This window comes from Myxocyprinus asiaticus, chromosome 8, assembly GCF_019703515.2.
Source record: "Myxocyprinus asiaticus isolate MX2 ecotype Aquarium Trade chromosome 8, UBuf_Myxa_2, whole genome shotgun sequence".
In the NCBI taxonomy this organism is placed as follows: domain Eukaryota; kingdom Metazoa; phylum Chordata; class Actinopteri; order Cypriniformes; family Catostomidae; genus Myxocyprinus; species Myxocyprinus asiaticus.
The window spans coordinates 20766794-20785371 of record NC_059351.1 but is presented as its reverse complement, the minus strand read 5'-3'; the positions used below and the strand labels follow the sequence as shown (position 1 = coordinate 20785371).

The window sequence follows — 18578 nt, the reverse complement described above, 5'->3', positions numbered from 1 at the left end:
GTGAGCATCAAACTGTGATACATTTTCATCTCCTCGCTCGTGTAGACGCTCAGTATCAACAAAACGTCTAGATAAGTCACATCAGGTAAACGTTTGACGTTATTTGAGGAAAATGTTAACTCGGAGCCCTATTTACAGGATCTGTTAATGATACCAGAAGTACTGCAGGAAAACTTGAGTTCTAGTTCCTTGTTATTGTTTACATGCTTGAAATGGTCTATTGCAGAGCAAGTTAATGTCACTATATTTAGAGCAACTTACCTGAATAATAATAACAGTAACACTTTACTGTAAGGTTCCTTTCGTTATCATGAACAAACAATTAACAATAAAACATGTTAAACATTTATTCATCTTTATTTATGTTACTTAATACAATGTTATTTGTTAGTTCATGTTAACTAATGTTGTTGTTAACAAATGGAACCTTATTGTAAAGTGTTACAATAATAACTCTATCGCCCACTTGAGTACTAAGGTTTGTTACTGCCACAGCAATGCAAGAAAGTATATTAGGTATGGTCAAACTGAATGTGCATTTACCAAGTGATCATATCTGCAGATGCGTATTTGCATAAAGTATGTTTCTGGCCTTAGACAACCTGTTCCTGTGTGAAAAATGTTCAGTGGTCTTTGAAATGCATTTTTAAAAAACTTTTTTTTTTATCTAGCATGACAACAAATCCGTACTCAGGAAACCACAAATCATAAAGACAGGATATTTAGCTGTGCTGCTTTGATCTAAATCTTTCTCAAACTACCTTAAAAGATGTTCAAATCATCTCCAACATTTGCAAAATATGTAGTTATTAAACATTTAATGATTAATGTAAGTTTTTTTTTTTTTTTTATTCATTCACAGAACGTGCCTCTACCTCAAGATCTAATATTTATTCGACTACAAGAACCTATTGTTTATTAAATCGATTAATTAAACCAACTATATCAGTTTTTGAGACAATGTATTTGTAGGTTTGTTCAGTAATATATATTTCCAGCCGTTATACATTTATTTCACTCTGAAGTGTGTAATTACTGCACCACTAGTTTTCAAACACGTTTCCTGGATGCCACTTCTCTTACCTTGCTGGTGTTTCTCCCGTCGTTTATAGCTACAACAAGCACAGATCACCAGAACAGATAATAGAAGCAGTAGAAGAGCTCCTCCACCAGCTAGAATGCTCACCATCATCCAGAAATCAAAGCCAAAGAGCTCTGGACCAACTGAGCTTTTACCTGTTCAAGAACAGACTCTTATGAAGTCAGTAGCAAACATGTGGATGATAAAAACATCTCATTAATATGCTTTTTAAAATCAGCATTATGCTATGAATAATGCATACTACTGTACAGGCAACACAATTTCGACAGAGGGTTACTTTAAATGTTCTGTACCTGTCAAAAGTTTAGATGCACGACTGAATCTATTTCTCGTGATCTTAAAAACCTTTTGATCTAAAGGCTTAAGCTTTAATGCTTGACATTTGTTTTGTAAACAAATATAAATTGTACCTAAGTTTTTTTTACAAAACTTAATTTACAGTTTAAGAGGAGGTCATGTCAAGGGGTCACATGATGCCATGCGAGGAGCAGACGTGTGAGCGACGAGCTCTGCGCACTTTGCTATTTTTAAAATTATTTTCATGTTATAATCTGGTGAGATTCGATACACCCAGTTACACATTTGTTCTTTGAGGTAAACATGGCAAAGAAGTCAAAATCCTCGGGCTCTGGAGACATTAAAAGACACTTATGTGCTCAAGCTGAAACCTCTGACGGGCCTGCACACCGGGGACACGATTTGGATGGCGCAGTGAGAAAAATCCAGCGTCAACTGTCCAACATGTCTGTGATGCTTACTTGGAGGATCTCGCTGTAATACGTCGATCGATTATGGTGATTATCTGAGTTGGTTACAAGAGTGGCAGATGTTGAGAAACGGATCGATTATCTGGAGTCATCAGAAAGGGAATTATCCGCTAATCTGCTCGCGACCAAAATAGACGTGGAAAACATTTTGGAAAAACTGGAAGATCTCGAAAATAGGAGCTGAAGAAATAACATATGGATTGTTGGAATTCCTGAGCATAAAGAAGGCAGAGGTTTGGTGAAATTCCTAGACGAGCTCTTCCCAAGTCTGCTCGACATAACAGGCCATAAGCTGGAAATCGAGCGAGCTCACAGAGTCCCAGCTCGCAGATCTGCTGAGGGAAACAGGCCCCGATCAATTCTGGCCAAATTTTTGAGATCATCTGATAAAGATCTCATGTTGTGCGAGGTGAGAAGCAAAGGAAAGCTTTCTTGGAAGAATCACAATATTTTCTTGTTCCCGGACTTTGCGAATTCGACGAGAGAAATGTGATCGGTTCAAGGAGTGTAAGAAACTCTTGCATCAACAGAAGATCGCTTGTGCACTGATGATTCCGGCCAAACTGAGAATAGATACGAAGGATGGCCGCAAAGTATTTACGTGTCCCAAGCAAGCACTGTCCTTCATAAATACATTGGAGTGAGTAAGCCATTTGGTGTTTCTCATGTGAGTGGACTGACTCGCTGAACATACACTCGATTGTCTGAGGAAGCTGGGCATCAGTTTTGCTTCTGTTTGTGTTGGTTCCGCTTAGCGGCTGGAGTTTGTTTTGTGGAATAACACTTCTCCTTCAAGAAACTTTTACATTGACGGAGGATCGCTTTTGCACTGGGGTTCCCGGCCAGATTGCGAGTGGATGCTGGGGATGGCCGCAAAATATCTACATGCCCACACAAAGGATGTCTTTTATAAAATTGACAGACTGAGTAAGTCATGGTGTATTTTTTTATGTGGCCTTCGAGTGAATTTGAATCTTGACCATCCGAGGAACCGGGATGCCTGTTTTGTTTCTTTTTGTGCTGGTTCCACCTAGCAGATGGAGTTTGTTTTGTGGAATAACACTGCTTTGGGACAGTTGTGGATGAATCTGTTCATTCCTTGTGCTTATGCCTCCTGTTGGCTGGAGTTTGTTTTGTGGAGTATTTTTGCGGGACACTGGAATGATTATGTCATTTGCTGCACTCATAAACAGCCAGCTCACTGAACACTTGTTTGTCTGTCCGAGGAAACTGAACAGCTTTATATCGGCTGGAATTTGTTTTGTGGAGGAACACACCTTCGAGACAGTTCTGTGAATGAATCTACACGTTCATTGTGTTTATTCTGCCTATTGGCTGGGGTTTGTTTTACAGAGTATTTTCTTTTATGTAGTTTTGCCTTACAAAATTTGTGCAAAAGCACCGGTCTTGAGCGATCCAATGGCAAAGTTGTCGCGGGGCTCTCGTAGGCATACATGGACCTTTTGTGTTTAGAGGGATTGACGCCTTTTGGTGCTGTCGTACGCGGGGTTAATGCGCACTTTTCTCTTTTTTCTGTTTGTTTGGTTCGGGGGTTCGGGGTTTGATTGTTGCACTAATGTTGGAATGTGGTCTGTATAATCTTGTTTTTGACACACAATTTATTTTGTCTATTATATCAAAATGTCAAATAATTATATGAGTGGGTTATCTATCTTCACATGGAGTGTGAATGGGTTGGGGCACCCCATAAAAAGAAGGAATGTTATTTCTTTTCTTAAGCATAAGAAATGTGATATAGTGTTTCTTCAAGAAACACATCTTTCCTCGCAGGAAGCTGAAAAATTTGGGAAGATATGGGGTGGACATATTTTCTTTAGTGCTGGCTCAAGTAAGAGCGAGGGAGTCATTACATTGATAAGTAAGCATCTACAATTCAAAGCTCTCAAACAGATTAAAGATAAATTAGGGAGAATCATTATTGTTTTAGCAGAAATTCTGGGGCAAAGGTTAGTTTTGGCTAAAATTTACGCACCTAACATTGATGATAAGGGCTTTTTTATAGATCTTGAAGGGATGTTGCAAGATGCTGGCACCCCTCATAATATAATATTGGGAGGAGACTTTAATCTTTTGATGGACTCAGTCCTTGATCATAGTGAAGCAAAATTGTGTAAGCTCCCTAGAGCAACATTGATGCTTCACAGGATGTGTAAAAATCTTGGTCTTGCAGATATCCGGTGACTTTTGAACCCATTTGGTAGGGACTATACATTTATTTCATCAGTCCATAAGATTTATTCTAGAAGAGATTTATAGATTTATATGTGTATATATATATATATATATATATATATATATATATATATATATAAAAGTCCCTCATTTCATCTGTTGTTCGGCTCAGTTGGAAACATCTTAGTCTCAGATCACGCCCTGGTGAGTTTAGAGATGTTGCCACATACGCAGAAGAATAAATCATATAGTTGGTGCTTTAATGTATCCCTTTTGCAAAATCCTGATTTCCAACAAATGTTAAAGACTGAAATCAATGTTTATATGGTGACCAACTGGTCCTCAGTATCTTCTGTGGGCGTGGCTTGGGAGGCACTTAAGGTGGTTCTTAGGGGTCGGATCATACAGTATGCCTCATTCACCAAAAAATCCAAAGCACGAGAACTCGTGGAGTTGGAAGGGAATATTAAAAGTGCCGAGGCAGAGTTGAAGCACCAAATGTTGTCTGATGGCCTCAGAGAATTGACCCGTTTTAAATACAGATATAATACTATTTTGTCACGGAAAGTGGAGTTTTGGTTATTCAGGGCAAGACAATCATCCTTTGAGTCAGGGGATAAAGCAGGGAAGCTTTTGGCTAGATATATAAAGCAGAGAGAGTCTTTTTCTACCATTCCCTCAGTGAAATCTGCTGGTGGTGAAATTTTTACCTCAGCCATTGATATTAATAATGCCTTTAAAGGGGGGCCTGGGTAGCTCAGTGGTAAAAGACGCTGGCTACCACCCCTGGACTTCACTAGTTCGCTAGTTTGAATCCCAGGGCATGTTGAGTGACTCCAGCCAGGTCTCCTAAGCAACCAAATATGCCCGGTTGCTAGGGAGGGTAGAGTCATGGGGTAACCTCCTCGTGGTCGCTATAATGTGGTTTGTTCTCGGTGGGGCGCGTGGTGAGTTGAGCGTGGATGCCGCGGTGGATGGCGTGAAGCCTCCACACGCGCTATGTCTGCGTGGCAACGCGCTCAACAAGCAATGTGATAAGATGCACGGGTTGGTGGTCTCTGATGCGGAGGCAGCTGGGATTCGTCCTCTGCCACCTGGATTGAGGCGAATCACTACGCAACCACGAGGACTTAAAAGCACACTGGGAATTGGGCATTCCAAATTGGGTGAAAAAGGAAAAAAATAAATAATGCCTTTAAAGAATTCTATCATGATCTTTATAGTTCTTCATAGTATATTAGAAACTTTGTGGAACCACTAGAACTCCCTAAATTGACGACTAAGCAAAAAAATTCTCTTGATTCTGAGATAAACTTGGAGGAGCTTGACGAGGTAATTAAGGCCCTGCCTACTGGCAAGGCTCCGGGGCCAGATGGCTTTGCAGCTGAATTTTTTAGATCTTATGCTACAGAACTAGCTCTACTTTTGTTAGAAGTTTATATGGAATCATTAAAGAATGGAAAGCTTCCTCCAACCATGACACAAGCCCGGATCAGTCTGATTCTTAAAAAAGACAAAGATCCAAGAGAGTGTAAAAGTTACTGTCCAATTTCCCTGATCCAGCTAGATGTAAAAAATTTGTCAAAACTTCTGGCTAACCGATTAAGTAAAGTTATGACATCTCTTATACATATAGATCAGGTGAGGTTTATTCGGGGTCGCAGCTCTTCTGACAACATTAGGTGTCTCATCAATATCATGTGGACAGTGGCGAATGATCAGACTCCGTTCGCGGCCATCTCACTTGACACTGAAAAGGCGTTTGATTAGGTAGAATGGGATTATCTTTTTAAGATTTTGGAAATATATGGGATGGGAAATACTTTTATTGGATGGATTAAGTTACTTTATAGACACCCTGTAGCAGCGGTACAAACAAATGGATTAATTTCTGGTTATTTTACACTGAATAGGGGCACTCGGCAGGGTTGCCCTCTTTCCCCATTATTGCCCTGGAACCATTAGCAGGCATGATAAGAAAGGAGGATGATTTTCCAGGGGTGACGGCAGGAGGTGTGGCGCATAAGCTTTTGCTTTACGCAGATGATATTTTATTATTCGTCTCCGACCCCACTAGATCTATGCCTTACCTCCACAGAATTATCAATTCCTTTTCTAAATTTTCGGGATACAGGGTTAATTGGTCTAAATCCGAAGTGTTGGCTCTGACTGTGTACTGCCCAGTAACAGCTTTTCAGCCGGGTGCCTTTCAATGGCCCAAACAGGGCATTAAGTATTTGGGTATTTTATTCCCAGCAAATTAATGTGATTTAGTCAGAGTTAATTTTGACCCTTTAATAAAAAGTTTTTCGAGCGATGTGGGCAGGTGGGCTTCATTACATTTATCTATGATTGGGAAGGTTAATGTTATTAAAATGAACTGTATTCCAAAATTCAACTACCTGCTACAATCTCTCCCTGTAGATGACCCCCTCTCTTATTTCAAACAATTTGATAGCATAGCGAAGTACTTCATTTGGAATGGTAAGCATTCCAGATTACATTTCAGTAAGTTACATAGGCCGATTGACAAAGGTGGGCTAGGCCTACCCAAGATTTTGTTTTATTATTATGCATTTGGTCTCAGACATTTGGCTCATTGGTCACTTCCACCTGAGAGAGCCCCTCCCTGGTTTCGTATTGAACAGGAAGTCCTTGCCCCTATTTCGCCATTGCAAAGCCTTTTGATCAAACTAACCGGAGAGGTGAAGTCACACCGTGTTATCTCGCATTTGCATGCGGTATGGACAAAAGTGTCCAGAGTGTTTAATTCAGACATTTATTTAAATGTAGCCTTGAGCATATGGCTGAACCCTAAATTACATATTAATAAGACCCCTTTCTGTTGGTCAGAGTGGATTTAGAGGGGGGTTACTACACTGTACAGTGACCTATATGAGAGTGGAGTGTTGAGATCTTTTGATAATTTGGTTCAACATTTTAAGATTCGTAGATCCCAGTTCTTTAGGTATTTACAGCTGCGCCACCTGCTTTGTACTATTTTTGGGGGTAGTGTACACCCCCCTAAAGCGGCAGATACTCTGGGAGAGGTGATTACTGCTTTTGGTAAAGGTCATGAAGCATCTGTGTATTACTCCCTGTTAATTCAGAGTCTGGGGGATGGAGCTTCATCTTCTCTCAAGAGATTATGGGAGAAAGATTTAAACTTGGTATTGGAGGAGGGAGTGTGGGCTAGGATCCTAAAAAGCATCAAGTCTACATTTAGAGATGCAAGGGTCCGTCTGATGCGATTTAAGATTTTGCATCGGTTCTACTGGACCCCCTCTAGATTGTCTTAAGAACACCCACCTGCTGGTGGTGCCAATCAGAAGATGAGGACACAATACATGTATTCTGGGGATGTGTAAAGATCCAAGAATTTTGGTTGGGGGTTTAGAACTTTGTGTGAGGTGTTGAACACTGATCTTTCATTTAGCCCCAGACTCTGTATCCTGGGCGATGGGTCGACACTTACCATGGAGGACAAATATTTAAAAAGTTGGGTCCTAGCCAGAGTTATGATTGGTTAGAAAATCATCCTCAGGGGATGGAAGTCGGCTGGGGCACTGTGAATAATTGATTCCGTTTTTTATGTTGTGTTTTTATGTTTTATTTTTGGAATCAATAAAATTGTAAAAAAAAAAAAAAAAAAAAAATACCTAAAATTGAATTTAACCATTCAAGTTGTTAATTGTTTTCAATAATAATTAGGGTTTTTCTATAGGACATCTACCTGCATAGGTGGCCTTGTTTTTTGTTTATGTTTTGGTGGCTGAAAGCACAAATTAGGGTTTTATTGTATATAATTTAAGAAAGAATTCATACATTGGTGAGGAGGTGAATATACTGTTAGAGACTTTAACTGAATATACCAGAATTGTTTGTTTCCATGGTGCTCGAGATCATCTTCTCCCTCTTGAGTGAATCCTCACACAATGTATCTGTAATATGAAGAACTCAATTATCATTACAAATAAATACCTTAAGTAAGCTGTATTTATGTACATACTATATGTCAAACACACTTGTCAATTTCCTTATGTCCTTAATGTTAAACTCAGAAATGTTTTCATGTTTGTATTTCGTGGGCCTTTTTAATTTCATCCATTAATTAATGGTGCACTGGGCACTTTAATTTCCAAACAATAGAAACTTTCTATTAAGCAAAATCAATGCTTAGATAATAAAGGTCAGCACTTTTCAAAACTAAACAAGAAGCAAAATGGTCATGCTTTACATGCTGCTGATAACGGATTTGCTGATTTTTTTTTTTTTTTTTTTTTTTTTTTACAAAGGAGAGGTCTATGTAAGTGTATTCTGCAACAAAATATTCACAAAAAGATCATTATTTATTTTATTTATTTTTTCTCCCCAATTTGGAATGCCCAATTCCCAATGCGCTCTAAGTCCTCGAGGTGGCATAGTGACTCGCCTCAATCAGGGTGGCGGAGGACGAATCTCAGTTGCCTCCGTGTCTGAGACCGTCAGTCTGTGCATCTTATCACGTGGCTTGTTGAGCGCATTACCACAGAGAAGTAGCGCGTGTGGAGGCCCACGCTATTCTACGCGGCATCCACGCACAACTCACCACGCGCCCCACCGAGAGCGAGAACCACATTATAGTGACCACAAGGAGGTTAACCCAACATGACTCTACCCACCCTAGCAACCGGGCAAATTTGGTTGCTTAGGAAGCCTGACTGGAGTCACTCAGCACACCCTGGATTTGAACTCATGACTCCAGGTGTGGTAGTCAGCATCTTTACTTGCTGAGCTAACTAGGCCCCACAAAAAGATCATTATTAAATTATTTATTATAAAGCAGAGTTGTAAGCTCAAATGTTTTGGAAGTTAAAATGCAAATTACAAGTATGTGAAATGAAAATAACTTACATTGGACTGCTATTTTCTCACTCTGTGCTGTGTTGACAGGATTGGCCACTTTGCATGAAAACAGGTTACTTTCCTTTACTTGTGTGGGTGTCAAGGATAGTTGATTTGTATTTTGTCCCTGGATGATTTGCTTTACTTTTGACCAGGTTACTGTTAAATCTTCACTGTTTTCAACATTACAGGTGTGTGTAGCATTTTCACCTATGCACACCGATTTCACTGTTGGTTTATGGAGCTTTACTGAAAAATACAGGACAATAACAGTCACTACTGGTTATTCTCAAATGCTTTTCATGACTTATTCAGGAACACAACAGAGATTTAAAAGTATAGTTACGTGGCTGACACTTACCATGAATGGGGTACACTTTGATTTATATTACTTGAAACAAACTAGATATGTACTAGAGTACTAGAGAGTACTAGAGAAACTATTAGAGATAAAAAGTAAAAATAGCATGTAAAATTGTGATTTGAGCCTGTCCTCACCTTAAAAAAACAAAATCATACAGCTGTCATAATTTTGACCTAATCTGCTGAATTGAATTCAAGTCATTGCAGTAAATGTAATTTTTTAATTTACCAATTTTTAATGACCAAAAACGTAATACAGTGGCTAGCTTTTGCATGTAACCCTGTTACCGCATGATTTTACCCCTTTACAAAACATGTAACACTTCTTATAATTGTGACACCCAGGAAGAAACATAAGTTGGACCCCTTCTACATAAAGGTGGAAAGATGATCAAATAATCTCATTCCATTTTCAAAATTTTTACATATTGTAGTGTTGACAACTGTCAAACGATTCGACCCTGTTGCCCAAGTAATTGTGAGAAAAAAAGATAAAAACAAATACAATTCTTTAATTTGTACTTAATTTGACATTTATAAAGCAACATTTGGTCTCAAACTAGTTTGATCCTATGAGCAGTAGCTTAATTTAGGCTAAATGTGCCATTTTCTCCATACATTTTATCTAATTTTTGGATGCAGTATTAAAGGAAAATAACAAAATCATACGAATCAGGGTTGTAAACTGTAATGAGACCTACATTTTGGTGTCAAGGTTACAAAAACATCAAATAAAGTAAACGTAAAATAAAACAGTGCATGTAATATTTAGTTTGACTTTCTGAGGTTGACGATCAATATTTTCTGAAGGTTAAGCACCTTCTTTCACTTTTTGAAACAAAAAAAGGATTTTTGAAGAGTTTCAGGCCCTTTTTTGTACCCCATTCACAGAAAGTAGCTACCTTTCGAATACATGTGATACAATCTTATTTTGTGTTTTGAAAACGTCATGGTTACTTGTGTAACCTCCGTTCCCTGACGTTGTGTTGATGTAGTGACACTAGGGGTCACTCTTGGGAGCCCGAGACACCTCTAGTCTGATAAAAGGCCAATGAAAATTGGCGAGTGGTATTTGCATGCCACTTCCCCGGACATACGAGTATAAAAGGAGCTGGTATGCAACTACTCATTCAGGTTTTATGCTGAGGAGCCGATATAAGGTCCGGCTATTTCAGCGGGTAGTTCAGCGTTGTGGCAGGAGGGACACAACGTCTCGTTCCCTCCATCAGGGAAAGGAGGTTACACAAGTAACCATGACGTTCCCTATCTGTCACTCATTCAACGTTGTGTCGATGTGGTGACACTAGGGGTCCCTATACGAAACGCCACAACTGGCTGAACTGTGTTACGTGAACTGGCAGTGTGTGGTGGGCAGACTGCTGTGTGCCTCATAGCCAGCACACCAGGTCGACACGTAACCTCCCCCTACATATTTATGAGTGTCGAACGGCCCTTTTTGGGGACAAGTCGACTACCCAAAGATAGAGACAGGCTTAACCCAGTCATGGCCTCTTTTCCCCTTCTCTTTTTCCACTCCCTAAAAAAGAAGGGGGATTCTCTGACTGGGCCACCAGGTCTAGTCAGGGGGTGTCCCTCCCAAGGGGAAGACACCGCGGAGACCACACCTCGCCCAAAGAGAGGGGGGGATATTTAAGTGGAAGAATACGTCACATGGTCTTTCCAACTATGTGGAGAGCCTTCAAGGTAGATCCTGCCCAATGGGGGAGGAGTTTCTACAAACATGGAGACTGGGGCAGAGGGGCTCTGCCCAAGGAAGACGCAGTTTGCCAACAGGGAAACGAATTAGCGGAATATATATAAATCGCATGGGGTTAGCCTTACAGGGAACCGTCACATGCGGAGCACCTACCCCAGAACAGGGCTCTTAGTTAGCATGTGTACTGGGCTGACAGCGAGTCTCTCCGAAAACTCAACTGCCACAGGGCTCGGAGGAAGTCAACCAGGGAACAAAGTTGTGAACACTACTGGGAATTAATGGCGCACGTCTTCAGCTCCAAGGGAGGTGGAAAGCACTATGTGCAAGCGATACACCTGGCCAGCTATCCCGGGCTTATCCGCTTGTGTTGCGTGCCACTACCTGGGACAAAACCGGTTCCACCCGGAGGTTGTAGAACCTTGCACAGGTGTTGGGTGTTGCCCAGCCCGCTGCTCTGCAAATGTCTGTTAGCGAGGCACCCCTGGCCAGAGCCCAGGGAGCCGCTACACCCCTGATAGAATGGGCTTGTAGCCCTACTGGGGGCGGCATGTCCTAGGCGACATATGCCATAGTTATGGTGTCAATGAGCCTGTGGACGATCCTCTGCTAGGAGACAGCGCTTCCTTTCCGCTGTGCACCAAAGCAGACAAAGAGCTGCTCAGAGATTGCAAAACTCTGCGTGCGATCCAAATAGATGCGTAAAGCGCGCACCGGACACAGCGAAGACAGGGCTGGGTCTGCCTCCTCCTGGGGCAGCACTTGCAGGTTTACCACCTGGTCTCTAAAGGGGTGGTGGGAACCTTGGGCACATAGCCCGGTCAGGGTCTCAGGATCACGTGAGAGTAATCCAGACCGAACTCCAGGCACGTTTCGCTGACAGAGAACACTTGCAGGTCACCTACCCTCTTGATGGAAGTGAGCGCAGTCAGGAGGGCAGTCTTCAAGGAGAGTGCCTTAAGCTAGGCTGACTGCAAAGGCTCAAAGGGGGGCTCTCTGTAGACCCTGAAGAGAGGTCCGATGAGGGAACGAGGCGTGGTCTGGAGGGATTCAGCCTCCTGGTGCCTCTTAGGAACCTGATGATCAGTTCATGCTTCCCTAAGGACTTACCGTCGACTGCGTCTTGGTGTGCTGCTATGGCGGGACAGCCTCCCTTCCAACCTCTCCTGCAGGAAGGAAAGCACTGATCCGACTGCACATCTCTGGGGGTCTTCCCGACGGGAAGAACACCACTTAGCGAACAGACGCCACTTAAAGGCATACAGGTGCCTCGTAGAGGGGGCCCTAGCCTGAGTGATCGTGTCTACCACCGCAGGTAGCGGATATGTGAACCAGGGAACAAGCAAACCGCTCTTGCTGAGCTCTTGAGTACTGCAGCCACTTGGGTATGCAGCGCAATTAAATGCAAAAGGTAACAAAAAGATGGAGAGATCTGCTTACCAGCTCCAGAGCAGCGGGTTTCGTTGTCCCTGGGTCGTCCGTCTCAAGGGTGCTTTGAAGCCTTTCACGGGATCTGGGCGGCCGCGAGACGGGTGGCGTCTGCTTCCTGTGGTGGGCTCCACGCCGGGGCCGGGTCGAAGGGTCGGGCTGCGGCAGAGCCGGTGCAGTCACAGCAGGGGACGCCCTTGGCGATGAGTAGACGGGGTGCGGGATCTTGAGCCGTGCCAAGGCAGGATGTGCCGGCTAGCATCCGTCTACTGCTCCACAATCAAAAACTGCTGGGCAAAGTCCTCGACGGTGTCGCCGAATAGGCACGCCTGGGAAATGGGGGCAGCAAGGAATCGTGTCTTGTCAGCCTCGCCCATCTCATCCAGGTTGAGCCAAAGGTGGCGCTCCTGGACCACTAGTGTGGCCATCGTCCGCCCGAGAGACCACGCCGTGACCTCCGCCGCTCGGAGAGCGAGGTCGGTCACCGAGCGCAGTTCCTGCATCAATCCCGGGGCGGAACTACCCTCGTGCAGTTCCTTTAGCACCTTGGCGGACTTGCAGGAGAGCCATGGCGTGAAGGGCGGAGGTGGCTTGTCCAGCGGCACCGTAGGCCTTGGCCGTCAGAGACGACGTAAACCTACAGGCCTTGGACGGGGGCTTTGGGCACCCGCTCCTTTATCCACCGGGGGATTGCCAAATAGCCCTTGGCCGCCCCACCATCGAGGGTAGTGAGGGCGGGGAAGCTGAAAAGGTCGGGACTGGGCAGTAAAAATTGCCTCCCGTGACCTTGTCAGCTATTCATGCACTACCGGGAAGAAAGGAACGGGGGCGGGGCATGGCTTTGAGCGGCGCCGCGAGCCCAGGAACCAATCAATGAGCCGCGAGGGTTCAGGGAAGAGCAGAGGGTTCCACTCTAGCCGACGCTCGTGGCTGCCAGGGAAAGCATGTCGTCATCTCCGCGTCAGCCTGTGACTGGGCAATTGTCCCCGAAGGGAGGAGCCCAGCTGAGGCTTCTGACTGGATGAGCCCACTCTCCGATGCTGCGCTCGAGAGCTCATCACTTTCGCGGGCTCCGAATAAGAGGTCAAACTCGCCATGAGACGAGCCGGCGGACTCATCCGGAAGCCCGATCGGGGCAGACGAGCGTGTTGGGGAATGGGAGGTCCGCGGGGAATACCCGGCGGAGGCGGTCCCATTGGGGTCCCCAAATCGCCCCCAGTGCTAGCCACGCTGGCCTCATACCTGTGGGTAAAAGGACCGAGGCGGGGAGCCTCTGGGGTGGCTTGCTTTCTTATGAAGGCGAGCCGCGACCGCAACGTTGCCATGGACATATCCTCGCAATGAGAACATGACCATCCACGAGCGCTGTCTCCGCGTGAGCAGTGCCCAGACACGAAAGACAGTGATCGTGACCGTCAGAAGGCGAGAGATAACGAGCGCAACCAGGAATAACACACAATTGGAAAAGCATCTTTAGAAAGACGCGTCTTTAAAAATACGTTCCGTGTGTGCCGCTCTTTTAGAGAAATATACTCTTTTAGAGAAATATACTCTTATTTCTGCTGAAGCGCCCAGGGGCATTCTCTGCATTGCACCAGTGCAGAGGGGGGAGAAGCCACTGAAATGCGCCGTCAGATCCAGCAGAGGTGAATGAACAGTAGTATTCAGCTCAGTGAGCATGATCATTCGGCTCCGAAGAGAAAATCTGAATGAGTGGTTGCATACCAGCTCCTTTTATACCCGTATGTCCGGGGGAGTGGCATGCAAATACCACTCGCCAATTTTCATTGGTCTTTTTTTAAAGGACCAGAGGTGTCTCGGGCTCCCAAGAGTGACCTCTAGTGTCACTACATCGACACAACGTCGAGTGAGTGACAGATAGGGAACTTCTTAGGGAATTTCCTGTTCTCCAACACCAATCCTTGTGCCTGCATTGTAAGCTGCATAGTTATATTTGCCAGTGCTCTTCAGACTCACACTTTTAAATGTTAATGATCCATCTGTTTCCATTTTTAAATCATCAGCTATTTTTTTGATTGTCCCACCTTTCCACAAAGCTACTACCAGGATGGAAGCCCTAGATTCATGGGTCCACTTTATGTTATCAGGGTTGTCATTTTTTGTCTTTTGCAGTTTAATGGTGCAGGATGTTCCCTCTAGTAGATTCTTATCACATATCTTCTCAGAGACTACAATAAAATTAAAATTTAACAGCAAAACAGTGTCATAAACGGTTTATTGTCAGAAATAAGAATAAACGTTATAGGGGAGATCGGGGCTAGTTGTCACACTTTTTAGCTTTTTTTAAATCATTTTTTTGTATAGACATAAACCTACAAATTTAAAAAAAAGCTTTTGAACATTTCCACTGTTATTATCCAGGATACAGCTCATTTCATGCATCTTGACATTTTATGACAACATAATTCAATAGCAGGGCATAAGTTAAAGCAACATTTCAAAAGTGTGAACAATTGTGAAACAAAACATTTCATAAATCAGCAAAAAAATTTAAAATAACATTCATCCACTGTTTTGGGCAACAGAAATTATAATAATAAATTGTGTACAGTTACAATATATACAACACATGACACTTCTAAAAAAAAAAATACAGTTAAGCCATTCGATTAAAATCTGCCCTTGTTAAATAGTTGACTCCTGTCTTAATTTTTGTCAGGTAACTTAAATTTTTTTTTTTTTTTAAATTGCTGTTAGATCAGTAAGTTCAAATCTACACTGTAAAAAAAAAAAAAACTTGCAGCTGTGGTTGCCAGAATAATCATGTAAAAAATACAGTAAAAATTTAAACAACTTTACAGAACAACCTGTAAATTTTAAAGTTTAAAACTGTTGTAATTTACATGACCATGCTGGCACTGTAAAAAAAAGAAAAAAAGAAATAATAATAATAATCTGTTAAATTTACAGTAAAAAAAAGTCAAACCTGATGTTAACCTTCTGAAACTGTAAAAATCTGCTTTTTACTTCATAATGTATTGTTAATCACCGTAGTAATTACAGAAGGGCACATGATGACATGATGTTCATCAGTAGTGGCTTTTCCAGAAACAATGACCAATAAACATGTAGAGACAGTGCTCAGTGTCACTCACACAAACACTTAACACCATCAGGGTAACACATGTGAAATTAAAATGATGCATTAAACATGAACTATATCAAATATAAAACAGAACACTCCAATGTACGTAACTGATATTAAAAATAAGAAGAAACATAACTATTCCCATAAAATATAATGAACTATGATGGGTCAAGCAGGGAATTTACTGTAAAAAGTACATGAACTCTCTTGTTAAACATAATGTACATTTTTACCATTAATTATACAGGAAAATCATACTTTTATCTAAATAAAAAAAAAATTTGTACAAACTTTTATTGTAAAAACTACTGTATTGTCTTTTAAAATATATTACTTTTTTTACTGTATATTTTACAGTTAATACTCGTTAATCAATTAACTTTTTTCTGTAGCATTTTAGTAGACATTTTTTACAGTGTAGAAATTAAACCACCTATATTTAACATAATCTACAATTAGACTGCGTATGTACAGTATATATTCAATTATGAATAGGAAAATGGTTATAAAATAACTCAGTAATCATGAGAACAAATGTTAATATGGATCAATGACCTTAAAATCTGTTAATCACATTGTAAGCTTTGAATGTAACAATTCATCCCTAGAATGAATAAGGGGGAAAAATTTAGCCTTACACTCTATTGCTCTATTAATGTCTTTATAAAAAATACAATCACAACCTACCAGTGAGCACAGTAAATTCACAGAGGAACAAAAATATAAGCTTGTGTTTACAGCTCATAACTCATCTGAGGGTACGTTTACATGACAACGATGTACTAAAAATAGAAATGTTTTTCCTTTGCGTTTTTGAAACGTTTTGTGTACAGACGATAACGTTGTCAAAACAATCCCCGTTCACACGGATCCGCGAAAACGACTAAAAACGCTTTTTATGCATGCCAGGCCAGTAGTTGGCGATGTCACTTTGTAAAGAAACACTACGTGCCTGCGCACATAAGCATTCTTGCACAGAACGGTGAATACAAACAATGAAGATGGCGAAAGCATTGAGCAATTTTGTCTGGACAGACGATGAGGTTGCTTTATTACTACAATTACTTTGCTGGAGAAGCGTCAATAAACTCAAAATCTTGAGCAGCACAAACACAGTCCTGTAGTCCGCCATTGTAGTTTTGAATGTCTCGCGCGCTGTTTTGAAGTACTCGTACGTATGCCTATAGACTGAACTCAAGATTATTCAATAAACTCTGCTCATTTTTACCATTACTTCGTCTCCTGCCTTCTTCTATATTCCCCCTGCTGACTCTTGGGCTGGTAGGAGAGTAAGTTAACATAACAAGCTGTTGATGTTTATTGGTTTTGTATATCAGACAGAACACTGATATATGGATATCTGACGGAGGGAGAGGTCTTGTGTACACTGGATCTAACATGCATTTTCACTGCCTCATGTTTTCATATTCTAAGCATATCACTGAATACTGTCCATGGCATCACATCTCTGTCTATAGGCTATAAACATAAGCGGTGGGTGAATGAATTGCAGGGTAAAGGTACATCAATAAATAAATAAATAACATTTAAAATACAAATAAATTTTTTCCCATCTGAATCCATACATTAATTTCAAGATTTTCAAATTGCAGGTTCTGCCTACTGTACAATATTCACACTCCATACAAAACACTCCAAATGAATAAATTGTTGATTATTGTTATTTGCACAGACACCAGTATTCATATTGATAATTATACATCTCAAACTGATGCCTATCAATCCATCATTCTTTATATAACACGTAATACACGTGCGCATGACATCATCGTTTTCACAAATTTGTTTTTGTATGTTTACACGAAGACGATAACAGCATCATTTTCAAAAACGTGCACTTTGAAACCCGTTTTCAAAAGTTAGTGTTTTCAGGCCCCAAAACGGCGTTGTCGTGAAAGTGAACAGCCAAAACGCATAAAAAGTTTTCCATTTTTAGTTGAAAATGTTGTTGTGTAAATGGCCCCTGAAAACAGAAACTGTTCCAGAACGTTTTCACAGACAATTGAAGGAAATTGAGGCCTGAGGCCGTTTACACGACAACGTTTTCAACTAAAAACGGAAAACATTTTATGCGTTTCAAGATTTTGAGTTTATTGACGCTTCTCCAGCAAAGTAATTGTAGTAATAAAGCAACCTCATCGTCCGTCCAGACAAAATTGCTCGATGCTTTCGCCATCTTAATTGTTTGTATTCTGTGGAAGAATGCTTATGTGCGCAGGCGCGTAGTGTTTCTTTACAAAGTGACATCGCCAACTACTGGTCTGGCATGCATAATACAGCGTTTTTAGTCGTTTTCGCGGATCCGTGTGAACGGGGATTGTTCTGACAGCGCTGTCGTCTGTATGCAAAACTTTTCAAAAACGCAAAGGAAAAACTTTTCCGTTTTTAGTTCATCGTAGTACGCAGAGAGAGGCACAGTATGACATCACAGGTGTAAAAAGAGTTCTTGTGAAGTGTTTAAAAAAATAGAATGAATCTGACACTTCAATTGCTTCAAAATGTTGGCAAGTTATTTTAATGTTGATCCTGAAAAATGGTAAACTGACAAGCATTAAATTCAAATAGTTTTTGTGGTATATCATGTACTGTAGGTAGATGAATATTAAAGTAAATTTGCTAGATTAGAAACAATTAAATGCTTGTTTTGTTTGTATATGAACATTTATATTATCTGATCACTATTGAATCAGTTTAGGAGAAATTTGTATCAAATAATGAAACAGAAAAAATATTAATTGAATAAACAATATATTAATAACTTTATGGGTTAATACAAATATTTAAAGGTATACATCAGTGCACTGTTGGTTTCATGTAGACCAGTGGTTTCCAAACTTTTTCAGTCATGCCCCCCTTTACTAATCGAAAAAATGTAGAGCCCCCCACCCCCCCACCCCCCTTCATAGTAAAATTAGTTTTAATTGTTGTATAGTCAGACAAAAAGCTATGTATTGTCTCTGTAAACAAGAATACAAAAGATAAAAGTAAAGTTTCTGT

At 41.3% G+C, this 18578-nt stretch overlaps 1 protein-coding gene across 1 annotated transcript in view; it reads right to left on the bottom strand.

The window, feature by feature from the left end:
• LOC127444973 (proline-rich protein 7-like) overlaps positions 1-18578 on the bottom strand; it is a 79626-nt gene that overhangs the window by 4593 nt on the left and 56455 nt on the right. Inside the window, exons 2-4 of the mRNA XM_051704665.1 lie at positions 8956-9195; positions 7935-8003; positions 1084-1236 (exon numbers count right to left, since the gene is read on the bottom strand). Coding sequence (XP_051560625.1) covers positions 1084-1236; positions 7935-7968 — 187 coding nt within the window. The 5' untranslated portion in view covers positions 7969-8003; positions 8956-9195. The remainder of the gene's footprint in view (positions 1-1083; positions 1237-7934; positions 8004-8955; positions 9196-18578) is intronic.